Source organism: Polistes dominula, unplaced genomic scaffold (assembly GCF_049000335.1).
Source record: "Polistes dominula isolate Pdom_NZ unplaced genomic scaffold, Pdom_raw_medaka contig_77, whole genome shotgun sequence".
Lineage (NCBI taxonomy): Eukaryota > Metazoa > Arthropoda > Insecta > Hymenoptera > Vespidae > Polistes > Polistes dominula.
In genome coordinates this window covers 5,775,416-5,803,215 of record NW_028301152.1, presented here as the reverse complement: position 1 = coordinate 5,803,215, position 27,800 = coordinate 5,775,416, and the positions used below count along the sequence as shown (strand labels likewise).

The following is a 27,800-nucleotide window of genomic DNA, read 5'->3' as shown; positions in this document are numbered from 1 at the left end:
TGTCCTGATATATACTTACACAATATACGGGTTAGAGAATAAAAATGGGAACAAATGAATGTCTCTTGGTTTATTTGCACTCCGGTATTTACGTATTTTTTATTAAAAGATTATTTATTTTTTTTAAACGATAAATATAAGCACAACGAAAGATACTATTTTTTGATAAGCTAAATATTCTTGGAATTTCCATTAAAATACTTTACTCTTTATGGATAAGTGTATATTACATTTTATAAATGTGCTTACATATATGTAAGCTCGCAGTTAGCTGATAGATTTTTTAGTTTTGAATTTTTGTAATTTCTACTTAAAGTTTTTACATAATAAAAAATATGACAAAATATATCTCGATGTTTTCTCTTTATATATTGCAGGTGAAACTTTTAAAAAAATACATACAAAATAAATGAAAAAAATGCTTATTTGATGAAATGTAAATGTTTCTATTTACTGTAATAATTATTTGTATTACTTTAAATGTTATTTTAATTATGTTAATCATAATATAATTATAATATAGCTATATATTCATTCATATATATTTTTATTTTTATTGAATGAATAAGAAAACATTAATCTGTGTAATAAGTAATGTATAATTAGAATATTCTTACTGTATTTTATACAAGATATGTGTTGATATCCTCTATATAATATATAAGTATACATATAAAAAAAAACACGTAGAGACTAGGCGTGTCGCCTCTAACGGGCTCCTCGCAAATTAAATTCACTTTCGAACGTGCGTACGGAATCCGCCGATCGAAAGTGAACGTAGACGCGTAAGAACTAGCGCGTTAGATAGAATGTGTGTGATTGTACTAATGAACTCTAGGATAATTTCTCAAAGAGATTTTTGACTATTAAATAATCAGGTTTCATCGATCCTTAATGTTAGATTGTCGACGTGTTCTAGGACGTTAACGTAAGTTCGGTCACGAAGCGTTTGTACAAAACCAAAAAAAAAAAAAAATAATTCATGTAACGTTCGATGAACAGCAGGCATGTTTCGTGCTGGAACACGCTAAGTTACGTGCTGGAGAAAGAGAAAGAAAAAAATAGAGAGAATGGGTGTTACGAACTTCTGTAATCTTTAACGATTCTCAACTAGTGATTTCGTTAAAACGAAACTAGGTATATAAAAGAATTCGAGAAGAAGAAAGCGAATTCACGATGTTCTAGGGTGGAGCATATCGAGTGGAAAGTCGAGCGTGTGCTAGAATCAATGACGAAATTGGCTCCTTTTAAAATCAAAGAATAGTCAACGGAGATTGTCTTCCATGAAATAGAGAAAGAGAGGGTAAAGGAAAGGAAAAAGGGAAAGAAGAGAAACGAACAGCTGTCTTTCTTCTATTCTACCCTTTGTTTAATAAAATAAAAAAAAATGTATAAGAGAGATCGACGCGTAAAAGGAAGATCCGTTAAGCATTATGGTTCGTTTTTTAGCGCTGAGAAAACTGATTTATCGTGATCACGGTCACGCTTCCACCGGAAGATGATCGAAATGAATAACAAATCCTCGATTTCCCGGATTTCCCCATAGCCGACTCGATTCATTTTAAATAGTTTCTCTTACAGATCACTTATGATCATTTATTTTCTCGGATTTCATTCGCAGTTACTAAGATTTCAAAGATGTTACTTGGTTTCGTTCGGAAACTCACGCGAAGGAGTTAGTGATTATTGCTACAATCCACGAAGAAAAACGTTTAAGAGATTCGCGCGTTTTAAGGATAAACACTGTGATTATACCGGTCTCCCGTCGGATGGGGTAATCCAAAATAGAATTTCATTAGACTCGTTTAAGTCGTGTGCTCTTTTTTACGAACTCTTCCTAAAAACGTTCGGGTTGATCAACAATTGCTAACCGCGAGTCACCTCTTTTCCTTTGATTTTTATTCTTCACAAAAGATTGTTTAACTCTCTCTCTCTTTCTTTCTTTCTCCCTCTTTTTCTTTATTTAACATCCCAGGTAGAGTAGACTAATGATAAGTGAAATTCGCTGAAGACACCGACCTGGTCTCACGGCTCCGCTGTTTCTTCGCTGTTTAATCCCTCATGAAAGCACCGTCGTCCTCTCATGAAAGCACACCAGGAATGAGAGAGAGTACTCTTTCTCTCCTTTCTTTTTTCCCCTATACCTGGTACACACGTATTATTCGATAAAAGTAATATAAACGAAAGAATCAAAATATTATTTTGTTGAATAAATTTATAAAGGTGGAAGATGACGCCGGTCCACTCGGTTATAAGCAAAAAAAAGGTAAAAGATGTCTTTAGTTCACACGTTTCGAGATAGAAGCAAGACCGCGCGTCCGGTCCAGTCAGAAGACTGCGGTCTGGAAGTGGAAAAGCCAGCAGCAGGAGCGTTGTTGCGCTTGGCCCACCGTCGGTCTGGTTGAGCTTTCTACCAGCGAGGATAAGATCGAGGAGGGGAACTCGGACTTGCATTGGCGTCCTCCTACTCCTTCTCGATTGACGTTCCACTCTTCTTTGCTCTTACTTCGTCCAATGGCGTAGAATCTTATTACCTTTCTGAAGTTCCTTGACTGTATTGGAAAGGCAAACTCCTTTCTTCGATTCCTCGTCTCGAGTCGAGTACACCTGTGTCGCTACTTGACGAACGAATCATTAGATCCACCCACTACTTTTATCAACAATGAATCTATCACGAAAGATTACATTAGATGTAAAGTTCATTCAGTACTTAAATATTAAACTCTTCATCGTCATGTTTTTTTGATCATCAAAAGAATTCATCAATTGTCTGAAAGATGGATCCAATTCATCGAATATCATGGAGACTATTTCGAATAATAACAGATGTATGATTACTTTATAAATAAATAATAACATTAAATTTGGTAAAAAGATCACCGAATAATTTTTTATACCTAATATATCAAGAGATTTAAGACTTATGGCTACGATTCATTTTTTTCTTTAATCGTAAAGATAGAATTCGATGAACGAAAGAAGCTCAAGTTTACTACCAGAATAAGAAGAAAGGAAGATATAGAGCAAACCACAGGGCAGACTTCCCCGCTCACATACAAATAAACTCTTATAATGTACGTTATAATCGTATCGTCGAATATCTATCGAAACAAAGTGAAAGTGGAACGCGTGCTCTCTCGACAAAAGGACGTGCTAGAGCTCGCCTTGCAAACGACATGTGCGGGGGCCACTTCGCCGATATTTTCATACGATCGATAGCCATCTTGATAGTTACTTATGCTAAGAATCGTTAAAATTTGAAAACAGATGATACATTCTAAATACTTGATTGATATAATTTTTTGGTTAGTAACTGGTAATAATGACAATAAAATAGTCTATTATCTCTGACACGTTTTATTTTAAGAATAGTATTTATTATATAGAGAATTGGTGATATATACATAAAGAATAGTATATTATGATATACAGGATGGATACACAGTAACTAAGGCGAATTATAATTTTATTTCTTTTATAGATAGAATATAAAATCGTAGATAAAAATTTCTCATTGTTTGGTAAATTTTATCATCAAGTGGTGTGAGTTTCTGCAGAAATTAACATGGATCATATAAAAATAATCTATATCTACGAATTCGTAACGACAATCAAGACGTGAAAATTAGTTTTATAGTTAATTTTATTTTTGAAATTGCATTATATTGGATCGTCAAATAAGAAAACCTATTTGGACGAAAAAGAAATTAAAATTACGATTAAACAAAGAACAGTAACGTATTTCATTGGAATATCTAAATAAAATATATGATAATATCATATATATCCAATATATTTAAATGTTATAATGACGTAATTAAACAAAATGTTAATTCAATGAAATATTAAAAATCGTTCATTATAATATATAATAATAAATTTTTGTTGAAATTTATATAACTTATATAATATTATGTATTTGAATATATTTGTAACATATAAAATAAAAGTTGTAATTTATTGATAAATCAAGAACTAAAATTTCCATAAATAACAGAGATATATTGCAATAATTCCTTAGGTTACATCATGTAAAAATATTTATGCCATTGTTGAAGTATACCTATTTGATATAATATATTAAATAACATATTAGAATAATATTAGAATACGTATTAGAATATACATACCTAATCTATATACATATTATTTATTCTAACATTTTTACTCATCGAACAAAGATTTTATTTGATAAAAACCTTCCGAAGTATTGGAAAGCCAGTTTTTTACAGTTCAATGCCCTTAGCTCCTTTAAAAAAAAAACCAATCCTTTTTGAGGATGCCCACGGGAGTCTCTCGAAGAATGAATTTTTCATTCGAGGTATATTCAGATTTGTTTTCATATAAAATTTATCTTTTATATACGAAAATATTATTTTTTGTTTTTCTTATTTATTTAATACTACCAAGTTTCTGCATGAGTATCTATACGTCTATTGATCTTTCAATGAGGGATCGTCAAGAATTCCGAACAGCTCTGAATACACACGCCTCTGATATTTGCAAATGTGACGTGCAACAAGAAAATCAAAGAGAGAGAGCAAACCAGAGTGATAAAGAAGGAAACACTCTCCTCCCTCTTTCTTTCTTTCTCTTTTTCTTTCTCTCTCTCTTTTGATACGCATTGTTTTTCTTCTCTTTCACGATACGATCTACCCGCAAAACCTCATGATTTCTTAGTAGAATGAAAAAAAGGGAATGATGAAAGCAAGGCAAAAGGTGACTTAAGATGCTCTCTCTAGTAACTTGGCCTTCACTATTGCGTGCTTTTACCTATGTTAAATAGATTTAAAAAAAAAAAAAAAATAAGATGCAATTTTGTGTTCATCTGCCACGATTTAAATATCAAATAATGACTTTCTACGTTAAAGAAATGTTTGATCTTTTCGCATTATCTTTTAAGATTGTTAAATATTGATTGGAAGAATAGAGTAGTCTCAACTAATAAGAACTTCGAGTCAATTTAAATAAATTTAAGAGAAGTTCAAAAGTTTGTTTACTATTCATTTCATATTATTATTAATATCTGTAAATTTATTTATTTTTCAGTATTATTCATATTGAGAATCTTTCATAATGTCATTTACGATGTAACTTCGTCGATAGACAAGCTGTAAAGAACGCCCACAGGCTTATCTATTCTCAGTTATATTATACAAGGTATTCCAACAGGTTTCTATTAAACTTTCTAGGTATAATCTTATGATTAAACTAAAGAAATAATTTGTAACTCACTAAACTGAAATTTACTTTTAAGCTATAATTGAATTATTTGAACGGTTGATGTAAACATTTAATTTTAGGATATAAGTATTAGATTGAGTAAAAAGTTTCTTTGTAATTTCAATGCTAAAACAGAGACAAATTTTTTTACATTTAGGATATAGCCTTCTCCAAATGATTTAAAATTATTTTGTGGCCAACGCTTGTTGGTTCCTTACCGATATCATGACTACTAATGTACAGAAATTTCTTAGAACACCTTATATATTCAAAGACGAGTCTCGATTCAATTATCTCATAACGAATACAGGTGCGTGCAAACATCTCGATAACTTTAATCTTTTGACTAGTATCGATGACCGTCTTTCTTTATTTTTATCATCGTTTATCCAAGTAGAATCTGTTATTTAAAATACGGATGGACATTTATGTATAATAATTATTCAAATGTTATAAGAGAGATATTATCATTTCAGGAAGCTTCACTGTCTTTTTTTGTTTTTAATGTCTCGTTATGCATTGCCTTAGGCGGATTGTTATAAAATTTATAAAGAAAATGCTTGAAAAAGAAAAACAATCACTCCGATTTCCATATCATCCTGTTCTGACATCAATTCATGTCTCTTTAATGACGTTGTTGTCCTTGGAGTATTAAAAATGAACTTATTGAAAACGGAAGTACCGTCTTTGCGATTGAGAATGTCGGGAACGTTTTCTGGAATACGATTAATATTAATCTACAATAAAAAAGTTAATCGAATAATCGAGTCTATGAAATGCGATTGGAAAAGTGTAACAACACCTGCATCAAAGTTTCGATTGCGGTGAGAGAATCAGCTGTTCGTTCCTCGAGACTGTTCACTTTCTATTATCCAATCGTGCCAAGAAATCGCTAGGGTTCGATTCTGATAGTTGGCGACTCCACCTTTGATGGTGGGACGAGAAATTCTCTGTGTAGTACTTTAAATTGGCACATAAATTACAAAATTGAAAAACTGGAATCTTAACAAAAAAAAAAATACATATACATGTTAATATTAAATAAGACTTATATTATTATATCTAACAAGTCGGTAAACAAAAAATTATTGTTTATAAAAATATTAAAGTTATTATATAGTTTTAATATCCACATTGGGAAAGAAATATTTTCAAGTTCTTTGAATTTCAGTTTATGTTTGTTCGATTAAAATCATCGCACAGTAGGTAAAAAAGAGAAATTCTATACCACACGTCGATAAGTTAGATAACTATAACTTGTTTAAAATAATGCCGACTGTATTATTGTTGTATTGTTGTATTGTGTTTATAGAAAAAGATTTTTTATTATTATACACTTATTGCTATATATATAGACGGGTCAAGTTCTTTGACAATATTTAAATCCTGTTTCCATTCACGTCTCTGTAGAGGTCATCGTTTATGCCATAAAGTCTGGGAGAATCGTTACAGTCGACCTGTAAAAACAAAAAATTAATAAAAAATATTTACTTTTTCCTATTTATTTAATAAATTTTTTATATCTATAAATTTACCTTGAACCACCAATCACAGACTCGTGCCGTTTGACTAAATACTGTGCCGTTAGGACAAAGGAAGCTGAATTGTCGACCGTTTGGTAAGCACCAATGCCATACCTATAAAAAAGAAAACAAATAAAAAATAATTTAATATTTATAAATAATATAATTATAAGAAATTACGATACCAGTTTTTGTTTTCGAGATAAAAGTTATTTTAAAAATGATAATTTTTTAATACTGACCTGACATCTTGCTTCTGGATCCGCATAATACCCAGGTAACTTTCCTCCACAGGTAAAGGTTAGTCCAAATGGTACGGAATTGTAGATGGGATAATCGACACCAGGTGTGTACCCATCGACTTGCTAAAAATTTAATACGATTATTCATCTCAAATTTCATCATACACACACATATACAAAACACATCCCCTGTTGCATATTTTATAAGTAACTTCCTATAAAAATATTTTAATATCTTCTTTATATTCGTAAAAGAAAGAATTTTATTAATCTTTTAATAAGTGCCCTAAAACAATACATATATAATTTTTTTTTATTTTTGTTTTATTATAAAATTTGTAAGAAGACATATTTTAAAATTCCTCTCACATAATTTTTCGTTAGTTAAATTCATAATAACGACGAGAAGAGGTGTGGTAAAAAGAACAGGGTAGCCTCATAAGGATTGCATCATTATCATTCTTTCGAAACGCAATGTCTAACGCCTTTACTTTCGCTGCATATCATCGTCATTGATGAAGGAACCTGTGGATCTTTGAAGAGATTCAAGGCGAGAATAATGCATGGCTATAAATCGCATTTCCTCTATTATCTCGACGATACTCGAAAAGATAAAATGAGTGGTAGGGAAAATAAAGATAAAAATAGAGAGAAAGAGAGAAAGAGAAAAAGAAAGAAAGAAAGAGAGAGAGAGAGAGAGAGAGAGAGAGAGAGAGTAAGGAGATGTTAAAGCGAGAGGGTGAGCTAATTAACTAATTTTTCGCAACCGACTCGAGAAGAAGAGACCATTGCGACACGTCACGGCGGATCGGAGTTAGTTCAATGTATACACATGCCAACGGCTTGACCGGAAGTCGGATTACATTGTTCTCTGCGAGCGGATGCACCTCTCCATGCCTTTGTATTCGAGTTCTTGTTTACTGTTTACCGGTTACGAGCTCGTGCTCGCGTGCGAATGAGTACCCCCATTGCTCCAGCTTCTTTTATTCTTCTTTTCCAATTCAAACTTGGGAGAAGGAGAAGATATCATCGAGTCTTTCGCTGTGACAGCTGAACTGGTCAAGGTTGTATATAAGTATTTAACGGAAATCTAAATTTCGTCGTTAGTATTACTGTTTTATATTTTAGGGTTTTTTTACCTTGGATTTTTAGTACTATTTTTCGAAATTTAATATTTTCTTGTACTCTTTACAACCAAAATCAATTATTATGCATCTCGAATGTAATAAAAGCTATTGGAATTTTTGCTTGTGAATTTATCACATCGTATGGTCGTTTATACATCAGTGAGTCACAGAAATATATGCTTCCAATATAAATTTTGAAATTATTGATATCTACTTGTAATGCAAAACTTCAAAATTCTTATACGTACAAACCTATTTTAAGATTATTAAAATTTCAATTGATATAGATTTGATTGCAGAAGAACATTTCATTGTTAAAGAAATGTAATTTTACTTAAATGATCAACAATTTTTTTGTCTCATAAAGGAATTTGTATCTACATAAGATATAGAAATACAATAATTATTTTTGTATGTGGTATTTAGTTCATCTTTATTTGCATTTTATAATACTTTTGAGATGATTAAGCATATTTGATAAGACAAAATTCTGTGTAAGTTATATACAGTTTTACTTTTTTATAATCAAATGCTCTTTTGCAATAAAATTAATATTAATTTAAAAAATGGAATAATCCTAAAGTATGCTTCTGTGTATAAGAATTTAGAAATATTTTATTTCAAAAAAATATTGATTGTTCTAAATTGACAATAGGGGTACGAATAATTCCTATGACTCACTGTATGTCAGAGTGGTGATTCTCTTTGTAATCTCGTTCGCGATCTTCTCAAATTCGTGCCTCCTCTCAATGTGGTCCTCGCATCCGGTGAAATTTTCTGCGTTCACGCATCGAGATCCACGCGACGTTTTAGCCTTCACACTTCATGGATTTAGTTGTTCGTGTTTACAATGGGAGTCCCTATTTATCTCAACTTTCCGTCCAATTTTGCAACAACTCATTCGGTGGTATAACGTCGTTCAATTTTCAAACTAAATTTTCTCTTTTTTGTTTTTTTATTTTTTGTTTTGTTAATACGTATCTCTACAGTTGATGATTTTTAAAAGATTCATATTATATTCTAAGGTAGAGTCATATCTAATTTCTATTTTAGCATATCAATTTTATCCCGGAAACAGAAATTACTTGAGCCCTAAAACCTAATATATATGCAAATATGTTATACATATCAGCCGTACATTGTGCTTTGTTTTCGTCTTTTATTAATAAAGCGGGAAAAAAAGTAGAACACACGAAACGTTATGCAGTCACGGGTAGACATTTTTTTTTTTTATGAATTTTATTCGTAGTTATCTCGGAGATTCTGAATACGCCTAACAAGACGTTTCTCTAGAAAGCACCTCTTCACGTAAGAAGAATTAATTATTGAATTACTTAATGTTGCCAACCGAAAGGAAGATGCGTGCGAGATACCGCTTATTCGCTCACTGTCATTGTTGCATAGCGAGTCGTGAGAAGGCGCGATGAAAATAATAATTTTGCGCTTTAAATATAATAGGTTACTTTCGCAAATGAGATTCTGCTCCCTTTCTATGACAAACGCGGCCTGACAAATTACGTAACTAGCGATCGTTTCTTTTTCTTTTTTATTTTCTTTCCTTCAGACTCCACCGTTCCGCGAGAATTCGTTGCTACGCGTGAAACGCATCAATGTCTGTCTGTGGTTTACTGTTTATTATATTTCGCGTAATCATTTAGTATTTTTTTTTCTTATTTTTCTTTTCTTTTAAGAATTTACTTACCGCCATCGTCCGATAAAACAAGATAGTTGTAAGCAGCGTGATCGCAGCGAGAACTTGATATCTCGAAATCATCTATAATTAATCAAATAATTTAACTGATTGTGAGTTAAACAAAAAAGATAAAGAAAGAATAATATATAACTAAATAAAAAAGGAACACATGAAACACAGTGAAACTTGAAACCAAACGAAATTGTTTTTGGTACAAAAGACTAGTTGGTTCGAGTTAAAATGAATATGCGATTCATGTTGAAACGATGTAAGATGAGTAAAGGGTAGTTTAACGTCAGAGTATAAAAAACAAATGGCCGACGAACCGTTTCGGAAAAATCCTATCTCTCCTTGGAATCCTTAGTATCCTTCCACGTGGATGGCATTTATCTTGGTGCGATTTGTTTTTCGATTGGTTGGTTCGCGCCACACTGGATTCTCTTTCTCTCTTTTTTTTTCTCTTTCTCTCTCTCTTTTTTTCGTTTCACCAATAACGAATTTGAAGACGACGCTATAACTTCAAAGTGTCTTCCTCAAAGAACAGATTCACGAAGTGGTGGTATATATATGGCTTTAGAGATCGAGAAGAGAGAAAAAGGGGGGTTCTTGAGAGCCCCTCTTTCTTGGGGCTCCCACAAGTCGGACGAACGAAGGAAGAGAAGATCCCAGGAGGGAGGTTGGAGAGAGGAATATAGAGGAATCCCTCCTGCGGAGCAACAGATTCTTTTATTACGCAATTACTTCGTGTTCTTACACCCGTGAAAACGTGAGTCTCCTACAACCTCCCAGCCTCCCTTCCCCTACCCTATCCTCCTTGTATCCTTCCACTTACTCCTCTTCCTGACCACTCAGAATCCTCAAGTTTTCTCGATACGGAAATTACATTCATTCGTTCGGGCATCTGTTTTTTCATTATTTTTGTTCGTTTTGATTAATCATTTTCTCATTTTTCTTAATTGCTTCTGCCGATTTACTTCTTGATTTACAACCGACCGCATAATTGAGTAAGAATGTATTTTACAAGAAAATGATAATAGAGGTATAGGTGAAATGGTTTAATGTCAGTGAAATCATTAAGTATTTAGGGATTATGATTTGGCTAACATCATTCATCTTACGTACGATATCATTTTCTTTATTTTTATCGTATATTTTAGGTATTTTATTTACTACTTTCAACAGATCTTACTTACGCCATTGTCATAAGTATTACAAAGAATTATGCGTATAAAGAGAAGATCGTCTAACTCGTTCGTCTCTTTCGTATTAGAGATAGAATGAATAAATAAAAGGATACGGAAGAAAACGGAAAGCGATGATTTATCGCGGGCGAACCTTTTTCGCGCTTGGACTATCGGATTCTCAGGAAACATTCATAACGTGTGTTTGATCTACTACCCTGTAACGTTCCACCTTTTCTTTCTTCTTCTTCTTAATTTTTTTTATTCTTGTGAATATTAAATGCTTTCGTAGTAAGTACTTAGTTACGTAATCATACAACGCGATCTCTAAGGCGTGAAAATGGCGCGAGTTTTAAACGAAGCTAAGTTTCTCATCATTTAAAAGGATCGACCGTTAATTCAGTGCTGCTTAATCAACGACTATGTTCTTCTTCTTTTTTATTCTTCCTCTCTTACGAAGAATACGAAAACAGTCATTTCCTTCCATCAGATACGAACGTGTAGTTAGTTTTTTTTTCCTTTAGATTAATCGACGAAATGGAAAATACTAGGAGAGGGGAGAATACTCATCCCTCTGAAACGGATCCTTCTCAAGATCCAAGGTCGCAGGAGAAAAAGATCCAACCAATAAAACGACCGTATGTGTAGTAAGTATATTTATCTACATTAAAACTTAGCCAAGCGAGAAACAAAAGCCTCGATCGTATCCTTCCCTCTCTCTCTCTTCTTTTATTTTTCGTCGTCCTTCGAGTTGTCGAAATGATCTGCGTCCTCGCGTGACCGATGGCCCATTTCTTTTTTTTTTTCTTCATAACAGAAGCTTCCTTTTTACTTGTTTTCTTATTTTGGAATATAAATCATGAATATAATAAATGTAAAATAAAATCTGATATTGAAATATACGCGAGCCTTGGATCTTTTATGTTAAATACATTTTTGTTGGTATATTATATTTTTGAGAAAATAATAATTTCTAATTTCTTATTGTGAAATACTTAGAAGAGAGAACTTTTGAGAGGATGACCGTTATAACGCTCTCACGAAGAGATATCTATGTTATATTTAACTCATAACAAGACTATTACTCCAGTTAAGCCGAAGTATAACAAACGTGAGAAATCATTTCGAGATGTATCTAATAATAATATTAATAGATTCGGCAGTTACTCAATATCCTGTTTAACATCGAGTTAGAAACGTCACACATTATTTGCATAAAACATATATTTTTACACAACTACCAACTCTTTTCACATATTATTCTTGTTTTCTTTTTCTTTTTCTTTTTCTTTTAAAGAAAATGATGAAAAAGGTAAGAACAAGGAGCAGTCATTGCTAAGAATTGTTAGCATTGAATCAGATGTGTTTATTCGCGTAACAAAGAAGCCAGGATTTTCGAAGTACGATTCGTATCAATTTAAAGACGTTTAATTGTACCTTTCGTGTCTTACAAGTTTGACGTGCAAATTGGTATGGAATGTAGACAGTAAACGTCAATGCTATGTAATCGTATCTAGGTAGTATGTATACTACTTTTAATTTCTAGATATTTCATGGTATTAATATTGTTGGTAAATTTTTCAATTTATTTTCGTAGCTATACGTTTTGAATTACAACGATAGGAAGGATGAACGAATAGTTAAAAGACTTAATGAAATTATCTTGGTGCCTTCTAATTAGATATATCGAGGCAATTGCAAAATGCAAAGTTCTTCAAGCCGTGAGAAGGTCCGCTTTATTATTTGTGCGATTTAAGCGAATACCGAGGTTAAATTTATAACCGAGGTGGTGGGCAAGATGAAAATGTCGGAGGGTAAAACCGTGTTTCCTTCTTTCAAAAGATAATTATCATAGTCGAGTGTTCGTCTATTTCGTTAGAAAGTATATACCACGGTGTCTAATGCAAATTTTTCATTTCTTTTTTTTTACGCAATATTTCGTTCATAAAGTTGGCATCGTTGTTAGATAAAATGAAAGATAATGAGTGTCGTTAATAGAAATTTCGTGAAGAATTTTAAGCACTTATAAAAATTATATGAATAAGATAATAGATATAGATTAATTTGAAAAAAACTTCAATATCTAGCTATCTCTTTCGATTAAATTATCTGTTTCACGAGAGACAAGTTACGTGGCACTTCTCGCACATCATCTTCGTCAGTTATAAGCTCTGCAATTTCATAATTAGCCAACTTCCGAGCATCATCTTTTCTTACTATTTTATCTTGCGAACAGAGAAACGAGACTTATTCTCATGTATTTTATAGTTGTACAGATGAAGACATTTCAAAGATTAATGTGAATGAATAATCATTTAATTCACGATTTTTGGAAAAATCAGTCAAGAAAATCATTTTTATTTATCTTGTCTAAACATTCTAGTTGAATTTATTTATGCATATATTTACGACTGTAAGAATTGGAAAAAATTCCGAAAATGTAATATAAAAAAATCACAGAAAATTTTATTTTTCTGATTTTTCCTGATCAAGCTGCTTAATCAAGATTTTGTTGTAATTGAAAATGGCGATGGAAATTTCCAACGGTGCGATGCGGACGAGTATGTCGCGTCGTTGTGCGTTGAGTGGTTTAAAAATAAATCTCTTTAGTTCAAAGTAAATAAAGATAATCCAAGAGTAACAAGATTAATTAGTAACATTTTTAAGCTATTAAAAATTAATACTGGTATCTACTTAACTTAGAAAAATATTCTTCAAATGGGCTGGGTCTAGTGTTTTTCGAGCCCTTCGAAAAAAATTCGAATTTTCGTTGTTTTTGCAAAGTTTCAAGACTCATATAGTGATGATGAAAGAGATACGGCACGAAGAGAAAAGTTATACGTTCTAGAGTGATATAATATTAAATTACAATGTGTCGAGACTGTGACAAGAAGACGTTTATGCTACCTCGCGATCTAATTCACGAAGGCAATTTACTTCACTACGATATGCTCGTAATAACTCGATTGTTCGGCTTTTGTTTTGTTTTAGGGGCGAGCATCGTCAACGTACACGCGTTGCGTGGCATCGTTTAATCTTACATAAGAAATATAAGTTGTGTGACAATATCGTTTTATGTATCTACAGTGAGAAACTGACATGAAATATTCGGATAACTTTTCTTGGACTATTCCTTGGACTATTTCTTAGGACTAGTTTCAAATATTTGGAATATTTCGAAGTAATGAATTTTAACTGTACAGAGAGAGAATTGTTTATTTTATGTAATATATCAAGTATTATACTTAAATTTTTTATACTTTTTTTACGATGATAAAAAATACCAAATTTTGTATAAAAAAACAATATATGAACTTACAAATCTGAATTATTATTCGTCAAACAAATTTTTAATGGGAGAAATTAGATTTGGGTAAAGTATAATTTTTGTTAATATTTTAACATACTACTAATTAATGCTTTTTTGGAGTAATGAAGTAAAAAAAGATAAAAATGTAGTTAATAACTTTTGGTTGAATATAGACGATACGTGAATTAATTCTTTACAGATTGTTACTTATTACCCTCTATTATCTATATAATTTTTTAAATAAATATAATTTGCACATTAGGAGTAAACTATTTTAATAATATTCTTATTAAATTTTAAATATATATATTTCATCAAGCCCATTAATTTCTTTATAAACTTGAAGATTTCTCAATTCTTTGTTAACTGTCTAATAAATTATTTCATATAAAAAATAGTTGGAATATTTTCTGAGATTACTTGTATGTATATCGCGTGTATTAAAAAAAGACACATTGAATTACGCAAACGATAACACTGGCGGCAACAATTAAAACGAATCTCAGGAAATGTTGCTATGTCTTGTAATAATGGCTTTGTATTAATAAGGCTTACATAAAAAGTATCTTTCTTTGATAATAATTATATTTTGGTTTTCCTATGCGTAAAAGCGACTATGAAGAAATGACATGGTCCTAAAGAACTTTCTTTCTTTATACAAAGACGAGTATGCAATGAGTATATAAACCGTGGAAGGCAATGAGAATTAATATTTCATTTCTTCTCATTCAGTAATAATAAATCAAATGAAAAGATAAATATTGTAAGAATACAATTATTCATAATTGTATTAATAAGAAAATTACTTTTGTTTTTTAATAGAAAATGTATATATTAATTCACGTAGATTATCTATAATTATCATAAATATTCATTAAAGAAATGATTTAAATTATGTGAAAATAACGAATGGATGAGTATTTTTATACCAAAAAATAAATAAAAAAGACTGTACATATAAAAGTTATTAGCATGATAAAGATAGTTAAGAACAAAAAGAAATATTTGAATATCAGAATACAAAAAATCTGTGCTTTTATTGAAACACATGAGAATTTTATCGCCGTATCTTATAGTACAAATTGAACTCGTTGACGCGTTTGTTCTCACTCATGTATGTACTTACACACATATAGGGGGGAAAAAAATCAACGTGTATCGATAAAGAGGCGGTAACAAAATAGGTAACGGAGAATCGCGTCGTTCGGTTTTATCAGTTCGAGCGAGTTGAACGGTGTGCCCAGAGAGTCTCGGTCTGCCCCACATTTTCAGTCACTCGCACGCGACAGCGCATACCGCAGGTGCGAGTTGATCGTTCGCGAATCCTAGATTAGCTTTTTGATTTTTCGAATATCTCGTCCGGTGATTTCGATCGTATTTTCATTTCGAAATAAAACGTGAAATATGGATCGTTCGACGATAACTTGAAGTAAAATACACTTTTATCGGTGGGTTTAATAATATATAATTAAATAATTACCTTTTTTTTTAAACATCTTTTCCAATTCATGTGTAATAACAGTAAAATCATTTATTTTTGATAGAATTTTAAAAAGAAAACTGATTATAAAGTTTATTATAATCTTACATAAATGTGTACGTATATATATATATATATATAACTCTATGTATCTAATATACGACTGGTTGCTTAGAAAGCGAAGACTCAACATGTTAGATGTCTAACCTTGAACTTTCTAGTGTTTGTTTCTTCGAAAAAAAGAACTTTTTGTCGTCGTGGCGTTGCATTTCACGAAGCGTAACGTCCTTGTGGACATCGCGACGTCGGTTAGTCATGGAATCCTAGATCCTCATATTCGTAGATTGTCTTTAATGCTATTCTGGATGTGGGACCTCTGCTAAAAGTACTTTTCTCTTCTACGTTCTTCTTTCATCTTGTGAAAGCAACGTCGTTTCGACGTGACCGTTTTCGGGACATCAATTTGTATGTCGCTATGTATGTATCTATACGTGTTTGTTTGTGTAGTAAGTGTGACCGGTTTTCTATATGTACCTTTCTACGAGAATAAATTTCTAATTAGATATTAGAAAATGTTGATAAATTCTGCATTGTTTAAAAATCGTTCATTGTCAATATATCTATAGGTATAATGAAAAAGCCAGTAACGTTGAATCATAATAGTGTAAATTCTATCTTGGAAACGTAATGAAAAAATATAAAATGTTGTGTCAAGATTTTAATGTAAGTCACACTCATGTTAGTTATCTTCGAATGTTTATCCGAGATAAACTTTGATATCGTTCTTGTGATTCAAAGGCTCAAGTGAGAGTTATCTATGCGTTATCGTTTAACGTTCATCGTTGATTTTATATGATATATCATTTTTCAACTAAATTCGTGATTCGTTACAGTTAACTTTCATTATTGCATGAAATTACGATTATACCTTCTATTTTATCAAACGGTAACGTCATTTTCTTCATCGATTCGAATTCACAAGCATTGGAATTTTGTTTCGAACGGATGTGACACGCATCGTTTGAGATCTAGCGTGACACAATCTAACGACTTCCGGTCTGACATTCACGAGCATTTCCGGTCTCTTTGCTACCCTTCCGTAGGCTCCAAATGAAAAGGGAAATCATTTGCCTTCGTGATGTCTGGTATAAATCAGACTTGACAATGGCGATACCAACAAAGTTCCACGCTTCGTGAATCTCGCGTTTTCCTGTCCATGTCGTATCAAATTTTATATCGTAAAGTATCGACTTGCTCACGTCAATTTTTTGTTTACCAAGTAATTTTGATAATAATCGAAATAATTTTTACCTGTTATTACTATGAAATGATATTTCGTTATATTCAAGATTTTTTGATTACAAGTGAAATATTTGTTTATCGATCGTTATTAGGAAATACAATTATTAATTATATAATACTTTCTTTTTAATATTTAAATAGTTTTATAATCGACTAATAATTGATTCAATTAATTACAAATTTTTGTAAAATAATTTATTGGTATCTGGATTTTTATGAAATGAATTATTTGATGTCAATGCTTTTTATTATTATATCTATTTACAGCAAGATATTATAATCATATTATTTGCAAACAAATTTCTCTAGATTAAATTTTAAGTATGTGCTTCTCGGAAATATTCTTTCGAGCTCAGCAGAAATATTTCGTTATATCGATATTTTCTAACAGAGTACGATATCATCGTTGAAACGTAACGGAAGTTCCTAACGGAAAACTATAATAACGAGCAGCCACTGTCTATCGCTCCGTTTTATCCTTACTATCACCGTTACGCTTCATTTTACCTTTCTCTCTTTCTTTTTCATTATCTTGCTACGTATTAATTATCTGTCAAAGTATGTGATAGGATCGATTGAGAAATTGCGTTGAATCGAACGATAATTTTCTTGATGCATTCCAAGTTCAAATTTCGAAATAACAAAATTGTATTAGTTGCAGTTCATTGGATTATCTTCTAATAATTAAAATAGGGCTTAATGTTTAGATTTATGAATTGGCGATTCTATTTGAAAATATTTTAATTATGGCATTCTATATGTCGTCCAGTATGTTCGCATTTTATCTATTCTACGTGGGTGTAACTGGCTGACAGGTGTATTTGTAAAACATATGGTGTATTCTAAAAGTAAACTAACGTTTTTTTTATATAGATCTAAATATAATTTTAAATTATTAATGTGATCAGATTTTTAAATCATTTTTTATAACACTTAAGTATTGAAGATACTATGTTTTTGCCAATACTCGTATACATGAATTATTTTTTAACAATTGCACAGTCATCATTTTATTTGCGATTAAAATATAATCGTGAATGTGTAGTTTATCTTGAATTATTTATCTTTTTTCTCTGACATGTTTTTTTAACTTTGATTACAACTAAAATACTTCACGCAATAATTTTTTTCGACATAGTACTTTAAAACAGGAATATGAATATATTATTAATAATAAGTGCAAAAATAAATGTACAGATTTATACAAGAAAAATTTCTATAATAGCCTGTATTTAGCTATATTTTTTTTTTAATCAGTAAATTAACATTTTAATATTTAAAAATGTTCAAATTTGAACTCTTTTTATTTATATATTAGAGCTTCAATAAATATAATTATAATTTTTTGCTTTTGATATAATATTTTGTATATTTGTTATCTTTTATGAAATAATTATTAATTTATAAATGAAATATGAAATATTTCACATTTATATTTAATTCGCAAAGTTCATTTACAATGGTTTTTGGTTATTGGCTCCTTTTGATCTCAGGTGTTCTATTTGAATGTTTTTATCGATGAACTAACAAAACTTGTTTTGACTGTTTCGATGCACTGTAACCAAATACGATGCACAACAACACTCACAAGTGCGGTTATTTAACGTATTCAGACGTAACCCTAACGTAACCGACGGAATACGTTAATGAATCCTTCCTCACCTGACGATCGGTCACCTGACTCACTTCCTGTAAACTTGAAAGAGTGCACACGTTCCCTCCTTGCTGTTTCCGCTTATCGAACTTCGAATATCCGCCGATCTTCTTTTGTTCTGTAGTTCGTTAAAAATTGTTATAAGAATTATTTACACATTTATAATTAATTATAATTGGATAAAAATAATTTGGAGAGTTTATTATATTATTATTTTTTTTCTTTTAACAATAATTGTAATATTTTATATAAAATCAAGAGAGTTGCTAATATGATTATGTCAACTATTTGATTTGTAATTAGTATTTATGATCAAGTAGTTGAATTATAGTTACAAAGAAATTACAAATAGATATATTTTTTTAATTATTTAAATACATATTGTTAATATATAAAATTTTTAATCTGTTTTTTTTTTTTTATAATTACTCAACAAATCTATCTACTTTTGTTTTATTCTAATAAAATTTTCTATAAATAATTCGTATGCATCTCTAATGTGATCAACTTCCTAATTTCCTTTTTTCTCTTTCATTTCGTATTCACGTCAGTCATATACAACAATCTTTTCTCTATCTTTCACTTGTTTATATTCTTATAACTTATTTTATAGCTAATATTTTCGCAAAAGTTAAATAACTATAACTTTCTATTTAATCATAAATAGCAATTACGTAAAATTTCATTTGGATTCAACAAAAATAATAGGAGTTTGTAAAATATTACAAGCACAAAAAAGGTTTTTATATTAATATTGTTTCCAAAAATTGTTAATTTGAGAAAATAATATATTTTTATCTATAATTTGAAATAGATAAGGCAAGGTAATGACCTTGTAATTAGATTGATTTGATATCATTTACGATGTTACTTATATACTTAAGGAAATGCAACGATCGTTGTGGCGATTGAGAACAACGAAGGCGCAAGGTGCAACACGTGCCGCTCGACAGCTGTTTTCCGGTGTAATTCAGAAACGTTGAGTCTTATTTTTATTTACATGCTTGGATACATTCGGAGATGATAGTAATAATGATCGACGATGTAGTTATTCTCACGTTTTTTTCTTTCTTTAACATCTATTATTTATAATCTCTTAAATACTAATTGAAGGGTTTTCTAAACCCCTTTCGGAGATATGTGATCTTTTCCATTTGGTTAACCAATGGAATGATGAATTATTGAAAAACATATTTAACATTTTTAATTAATTATACTTGAAATTTCGGCGTTTTAATTGAATAAAATTGTTTTTTTTTTTCGAAATTATATGTATATATTTCTATAAACTTGTTTAACATATTTTGTTTCTATATATTAAAATTATTAAAAAGATTACTTAAAATATTTTAACATACACAGAGTATATTTGAAATCTTTTCGTATGCTTTTGAAAATTGAATAATATTTTATTTTAACATTTTGCCAAGTACGCGAATTGTGCGTGCCTATGTGCTGCTATTGCATTTTTTCCGCGAACGTGTAGAAACTTTCTTTAATTTAAATTTCTATTAAGTATAAGAGTTGCTTCAAATAATAAAATTTATAATGTATATTTAACACACATATATAATTTATTTAAAATACTATAAAATAACAATATGTTATATAATTTAGTTTCTTTATGAAATTTCAAAAAAAAAAAAAATTTCAGATAGAGAATAGATGAGATCTCGGAAAAGATTAACCAAAAGAAAGGCTTCAGTATGGAAGACGACGACTTTGGGTTTACTAAAAGGGACAATAGAGCCCTAGTGAAGGTTTTAACCGTTGAAAAAGAAGGAGGACAAATACAAGAGGAGAAAGAGCCGTCTTCAGCGCCGACGAGGGCTGTGGCCGCCGGTGGAAGCGGTGGAAACAACGTTCCTGACCGTCCCAAGACCTCCCCCTCGTCAGTTCCAAACAACACGCCGAACATACCGAACGTCGTCGAGTATCATCTCAAAGTCAAACCATCTTCTAAACCTTACAAACTCGAAGAACAATCTGTAAGTTAATTAACATAAGTCTAATTTTAATTTCTAAAAGAAATCTATTCTCTTTATTATTTCTAATTTTTTATCCAAAATCATATATCTAATAATATTAAATTAGATTTAAACAATAAACTCAATCTATTAATAAACCTTACAATTATATTATATGTAAATCTTAACAATAAACGAAGAATAATTAACGTTATCTGATTATAATAAGGTTAATATGAATCTCATTGAGAGAGAGAGAGAGAGAGAGAGAGAGTGATACTACAAGTACCACGTGAACGACCTGTCAATTTATATTTTTATTTCATATTTACATTCTTGTCAGTGAAAACGTGGTCAGTCATACTAACGTATGTTATTTAGTTCATCTAACACGCATGGTTTGTTTATCATCGATTGGTAACGCATTATTTGCTATTACGCCAACCAATTTCGCTTTTTATGAGTTGTTTTTATACTTTCAGTACACGTCAGTTAACTTTTATTACCGTTATTAAGTTTATTTCCTATTGTGTCGCTTACACATTTGTAAACGTATTTACACCCACGTATATTTACATGTATACATAAATCTTATTACATTACCATGCATACAATGAATCTATATTATTTTTATGTTCTATTTAATTATTACAGTTGTATCATTTCACAGTAATACGATCGTTCATAAAATTATTTAGAAAGTATAAATAAATAGCATTTATATGTTAGATTTGTAATAATTGACTAGTTCCAGTGTTTATAGATCTTTAAAAAATTTCATTCTTACAAAAAAATAGAGAGAGGTATAAAAAGTATTTAATAGAGAATTTAAAGTTGTATTAGAGTTAACACCTAAAAGAATTCGTTATCACATTTTAAATGGATTTCTCATATTCTGTAGCTTTGAAAATATAATTTTTTCTATTTTTTCTAATTGTAAGCGAACATTCTGATAAGATAATATAGATATATATTTAATCCATAATATGAAATTAAAATTTATTGTTTATAGAAAAATAATCGTACAGAAGAAATGAAGAATTTATCATCATCGACGGAAAAGAAGAAAGACCTGATAACAAAATTATCTCGTCTGTCGATTGATAATAATGTGTTCGAGGGGTCGACTGATTTGCCGCAGGTGTTTCAGGTACGGTTTAAGGCAAATACTTTAGAATGTTCGTTCGAAAGTACCTGCTGGTAGTGTCAGGTACAATTTTCTGTTTACCTGATCTCTCGAGACTTACATGACTATGTATATACCCACATACATCTAATGTTCGTTCGCATACTCGTTTGTAATACCTCATCTGGTAAATAAGTGTAAACAAGCGTATTTATGTCGATATTCTAGTCCCATTTAAAGTAAAAACAAGATTGATCTACCTGTATCGGTACCGATTCGATACATTACGCGCGTATGTACGGTATTTTTATTGGTTGATATAAATCACGTATTAGTAGCCTACAAAATTTTTAAAATATTATGATGTAATAAACGTACATTGTGATAAACGTATTTTGATCAGTTATAATATAATATTTTGTGGAAAGGAACGGTTGCTTTATCTAGGACAAAAGAAACTGAGTCAGAGATGTTTACAGGTAAAATATTTAGGATCCCACGATGCAAGGGGCCTCTGGGGCATAAAACATACCAGACAACCGGTCGATAACATGGTGTCTTCGGCTAAAGCTTTACCGACCAATACGATGCTGCCTTTGATCAAACTAGTGGTCTCTCAAGAAGGTGTAGCACTTTTACCGCTCGACAAGAGGAAGCAGGAAGCGAATTCTTCGAGAATGTACGCAATCGAGAATATATCCTATGGCGTGCAAGATCTTGTTTATACCAGGGTATTCTCAATGATCGTCGTTCGTGAAACGGACAATTTTCGAAGGGTTTCACCTTTCGAGTGTCATGGCTTTGTTTGTGAATCGAAACATCATGCCAGACAACTCACCTATGCACTTGCAACTGCATTTGAAATTTATTCGAGAAACGTCAAGATTCAGGACAAAGCTAATTCCCAAAATGTGGTCAGTAATACCAAGAAAAGGTTCGCTATCGATCTTCGAAGTCCTGAAGAAATCGAAGCCGATCTTTGTATGGATTCTGAAGCGTGAATGATTTTATTTCTCAGAGACTAACCATGTAATTTAAAGAAGTATTTTTTTTTTCGACGTTTCTTTCGTACGAATGTAATACGTGTAATTACGTTATCGAACGATACAAAAATTGCAACTCGAGTGATTTGAAATATTTCTATGTTCATTTTGTGATGAATACATTTCTGTCGAGAACGTTGCATTTTACAGGAAACAAAACGATACAGGGTTACGACAATAGAAAATTGTTTATAAGCACAATTAATGGAAAATATCTGTCTAGTGTATTATAGATTTTTGGCTTTACCATAATTCCTACAGAGTAAATTATTTCTAATGTTTATATACTTATGTATATATTTTACTTAATTAAAAAAAAAAAACAGAATATAAACGTATGCCAGTACCAGCGTTGAAGGAGACAAACTTTTCATATTATTAATAATATTATGTATATTTTATTTTATAAGAAATAGTTATTATACAGGAAATACGGGTTTCGTGTATAAAAATTGTTCAAATTTTATATAAAAAATAATTGTAACGCATTTTGTACATATATATGTATATACAATGTTTTCTTTCCGTTTAATTTGAAGATCAACAGAAGTGTAATTATGGAATTAAACGTTCCATCATCTTATTGCAATTATAATGATTTTCGAATGAAACGAAAAGATATTTTGATTATTTTTTTCCGTAAATATGAAAATGCAGATTATTATGTGTTTAATCATTTTTATTGGCTTTACGAAGAAAGGTTGGGCATTGCCTATCCACAACATGATGGCTAGCTATCCAAAGATACTGAATAGAAGAAAAGAATCATATAGTCAGCGGTAGTTTATGACTTGCCGAAGCGACTTTTAGGATTTTGCGACAAAAGTGTGTAATAATGATCGCGTTTAAAAAACAAAAAACAAAAAACAATAATAATAAAAAAAAAAAATAGTTTGAATTTATTTCTAGCCGCTTTGTGTGTTGAGTGTTTATTTTTTTCATTGTGTAATAAGTTAATTTTTTTTCGAGTAATCATCTTTTTAATCGAGTCTTATTTTATTTTATGATTTAGTAATGTTTTAGCAAAGATTGTATCTACAATATATAATATTGGAAGTATTTTTTATACATAAGAAATTAGGAGACTAATATACACGTTAGATTTTGTATTATCTTGCCGATACTATTTTCTAATCATTTAGATTCTAATCATTTATCCTACGTTTTTTTAGATTTAATTCTATTTATATATATATATTTAGTTATTTAAGTTGGAAAACCAATATCGATACATATCAATGATCACATAATTGGGTGTTTGAAACAACACTGTATTTAATATTACGATAATGGTATTTAATATTTCTATTTAGTTTCTTTTCTTTTCGTTGTATTTCCAATTAGTTTTACACTAGATGGATAAGTCACTTTTTTAGTAACATTATCTTCTCCATTACTGCTGTGTTTAGTATGTATTGTACTTAAATTACATATTATATTAGTACAAATATTCTTCTAAAAGACTTATGATGTTAATTTTTATTTTCCGACATATAATTAATGATATTTTATAAGGAATTCATTCAAAACAAGGTCGATATTTAATAACGTATATTTGTAAAATTACACACAAATCTTAACCAACGAATTAAAAGTCTTTAAAAGAAATTTCAGAGACCATCAAATAATTCAGAAAAATAATTTAAAGTTCTTGTTTTTACACGATTATAATTACAACTAAGAAAAAAAAATAAAGATAATATAGAATATTTTAACTTATTACATGTACGATTACTTACATAATATGTAGTAATTCTTTTTACAATATCATGATTATGTATTTACGTATTGAAGGCAAGCGAATGTAGCATATAAAAAAATTTTTTTTAAATGTATTTCATCGTTTCTCGTGCAACGTAAAAGTCGAAGAGTAAATTTATTTGTGGTATATGTTATTCAAAATTTTTGGAAATATCTTTGTCGCTTTAAAATTCTTGAATTCCTGGAAAATGGTTTGTTTGTAATTGGCTCGACGTCAGCGTTTGCTGGAACAGATCTTGTAGTTTCTTCTTCGGTATTTTCTTCCTCTTTACCGATCTCTTCGTTCAAACTATAATATTGTTCCGATTCTTCACAAGGAATTGATTCTTCCGTTCGCGTACATACGAAAGTGGCCTAACGACGATATAAAATTATAATCAAAATAATTGAATAATAATAATAATAATATAAATATAATTACCTGATTGAAAACAGTTTCTGCAGGACAAATGAAACTCCATTTGACGACATTTCTTGACTGTGGTAGACACACGTGAAATATTTGACACTCATTTTCCATATCAGCGTAGTATCCATAAATTCTATCTTTGCAAGAAAATGTATCAACGATATTGTCTCGTATAAGAGTAGCATTGTCCGGTAACTGCAGACCACCTATTTGATTTTGCTATTTAAAGAAAGAGAAGTCAGTTTTTTTATTTGTTAACGTATCTTGTAATGATAGTTTCGAAAGAGTAATGATACTTTTACTAACTTTAAACACGGGTGTAGGTCTCTTGGATTTTGGTTGTTGAGGAATTGCATATATCGTTGATACAAAAACACAGAAAAGTGCGGTAAATACGATTCGATGCATCTTATTGGCTAACTTTTGAGAAATATACGGAATAATAGTGTATAAGTTTGATTGAATGTTTTTTTTTTTAGTAATTTTTGGAAGTTTTACCAGCTTCTTTCTTCGGAGATTCTGAAGTGACTGAAGATCCGAATCGCAGAAGGGTGTTATATAGCTAAGCGAGGATAAGGATCTTGAATATTGTATGAATGGCCAATTCTCAGTACGTCCGAATCAGTAAATTCTTCACGTTTGGTCTGCCAATGACCAATGACCATCCAGACGTTCACATCATCCTCGAAGGCCCGATGCAAATGGTCCGACCGTCCGATGATGTGGTGTCTTACGTTCGTCGGTAAATAATTCGTCTATTTAGAATTAATATTTATTGTTGGTCGTTGGTCGTTGGTCGATGAGAAGACGAGTCAAACGGGCTAGTCGATTCTGATTACCGAATTTGTCGTTGAGAAGTTCCTTAACGGATCGTTAACGCGACTCATTCTAAGCTGTCTAATCCGTCTACAGAAGCTCGTGCACGCTCTTCTATCCAAACAATTCATTTTTATTCATAGAGAGTACGACCTTGACAGGAGTGAGCTGACTCCTTGCATTTAAGGATTCCTTTCGATCTTTTCAGCACCATTTTTCAAAGCACGCACCCACCAATGAAGATTCACCGATTACGAAATCGGTAATGATGCTAATATAAGTGAGTACTGATTTTTTAACAAAATTAAGAATAAATTGTATTTATTTTTGAGTTTTTTTTTTAAGAATATAATTTTTTATCAAATTGTATTTAAATAAATATTAGCCGTTCATAAGCTAAAATGATTCGCTATACTTTCAGAGTTGTTTTTAATTCTATTACCAATACGCTTGATCAATGTTTAATTTTTAATATTTCAAAATAACAATAAAGCTTAACGCCAATAAATAAGAACAATTTTTATGGCAGCTCAATAATAAATGATATAACATAACTTTACTAATTTTCTTTCAAACAAAATTTTTTTTAACAGTACCAATTATTTACCTATTTGATTAAAAGAAAGATATTTTCTTACAAACAATTAATTTTATTTTTTTTTTGCTTTAAATAAACCTAACTACAGTCTAACTTTATTTCATTATTCTTGTCGTTAAATCTTGAACAAGTTCTATAAAATGAATTTTTTTCACTTTAGGATATTTGTGAGTAGATAATTTTTTAATGAAAAGGTAAAATTTTTTATTTTTTTTAGAATCTAAAGACAACCATTAAAAATAACAATGTTTATAAAGTTGAAAACGATAAGGAATTGAAAAACTGTACAGAATTCTTTTTTTCTTCGAAATAATCTTCCTTATAATTCCCTTTCATATCATTTGTTCTTAAAAAATACAATATTAGGTATAGAAATTAATTCGACACCTTGATATTAAATTTATTGCATCAAAATTTCGTTATTTTTTTTTCATCAAAGAATTTTTTAGTTATCTGAAAGATGGATCAAATTTATTGAAAATAATGAAAATTATTTCGAAGAATAACAGTTATATGATTACTTTATAAATAAATACTTAATTTGTTAAAAAAAAATGAAATGAATTTTTTAACCTAATATATTTATTATTTGCTTCATTTTACCTAATCAAAGAATCTTTAACGAAATAATGACAAAAAAATTAGTGACATTGAAGAAACATTAAGCATTGATTTTTGTCTCGTTCACACGTTTAACATTTTACGCGTGAACTTTTGCACAGTTTTTTCCAATATACAACGACACGGTGATCCCATTTGGCTCGATTTGGCTTTTTTCCAATTGAAATCTCAAATGTAAAAAGATAAATACGTAAAAAAAAATTCGGCCGTCGAAATTCGAAGGTAAATCAGCCAAGCCTCATCTTCGTTAAGGCCGCATCACGGCCAGCATTTATTCGGGATGTGAATACTTAACAATTCTCCAAAGTCCTCTCTATTGCGAAACCGAACCCACTTCTCTCTCCCTTTTCGTGGTCATCGACCATGAGAACGATGAAAAATATTTAATGTGACGAATTTTATGGACACATCGATTCATTTCCTTCCTTTTGTTTCCTTGAAATTTGAAGATTTGTAATACTTTTCTTCTTTATCTGAATGTTGATGTAAAAAGGAGAGAAAATTTGTACATCCATTAAGTATTACAAATATACTTATTAAATTAACATACTTTTTTCCGTTTGTCTAGATATTAATAAGTGGTTACATGAAAGCATTTTGGTTTCTTGATTTCGTATTTTTTCTTTTGTATTCTTTCAAGATTTACTTTTTATTTTGTTTTATTTAACTACACGTGCAGTTATTAAGTTAAAAATGATAGCCGCAAAAATAAAATGATATAAAT

General features: G+C 30.4%; 4 protein-coding genes across 6 annotated transcripts in view; 1 reads left to right on the top strand and 3 right to left on the bottom strand.

Annotated features, from left to right (window-relative positions):
• Positions 1-2,399, bottom strand: part of LOC107064331 (uncharacterized) — a 29,625-nt gene extending 27,226 nt beyond the window's left edge. For both annotated transcript variants that reach the window (XM_015316944.2, XM_089178375.1), the window contains exon 1: positions 2,020-2,399. The gene's annotated coding sequence lies outside the window, so the exon portion shown is untranslated. The remainder of the gene's footprint in view (positions 1-2,019) is intronic.
• Positions 2,400-5,556: 3,157 nt separating this feature from the next.
• LOC107064364 (U-scoloptoxin(01)-Cw1a) lies at positions 5,557-10,337 on the bottom strand. Its single transcript, XM_015317005.2, has 6 exons — positions 10,135-10,337; positions 9,818-9,889; positions 6,989-7,111; positions 6,759-6,860; positions 6,026-6,680; positions 5,557-5,938 (listed from the first exon to the last, which is right to left on the bottom strand). Exons 2-5 carry the CDS (start codon positions 9,887-9,889, stop codon positions 6,603-6,605), a joined length of 375 nt encoding a protein of 124 aa, XP_015172491.1. The 5' UTR covers positions 10,135-10,337; the 3' UTR covers positions 5,557-5,938; positions 6,026-6,602.
• A 5,183-nt stretch (positions 10,338-15,520) lies between these two features.
• Positions 15,521-24,334, top strand: LOC107064363 (uncharacterized). Of its 2 annotated transcripts, none has more exons than XM_089178354.1 (4): positions 15,521-15,747; positions 20,394-20,723; positions 21,715-21,852; positions 22,308-24,334. In XM_089178354.1, exons 2-4 carry the CDS (start codon positions 20,442-20,444, stop codon positions 22,827-22,829), a joined length of 942 nt encoding a protein of 313 aa, XP_089034480.1. In that variant the 5' UTR covers positions 15,521-15,747; positions 20,394-20,441; the 3' UTR covers positions 22,830-24,334. The 2 variants fall into 2 exon arrangements, with proteins under 2 accessions (XP_089034480.1, XP_015172487.2); XM_015317001.2 differs by having other exon boundaries at positions 20,390-20,723.
• LOC107064231 (uncharacterized) lies at positions 23,800-26,247 on the bottom strand. The gene is made up of 3 exons (XM_015316656.2): positions 25,348-26,247; positions 25,054-25,260; positions 23,800-24,986 (listed from the first exon to the last, which is right to left on the bottom strand). Exons 1-3 carry the CDS (start codon positions 25,447-25,449, stop codon positions 24,768-24,770), a joined length of 528 nt encoding a protein of 175 aa, XP_015172142.1. The 5' UTR covers positions 25,450-26,247; the 3' UTR covers positions 23,800-24,767.
• Between the last annotated feature and the right edge of the window lie 1,553 nt (positions 26,248-27,800).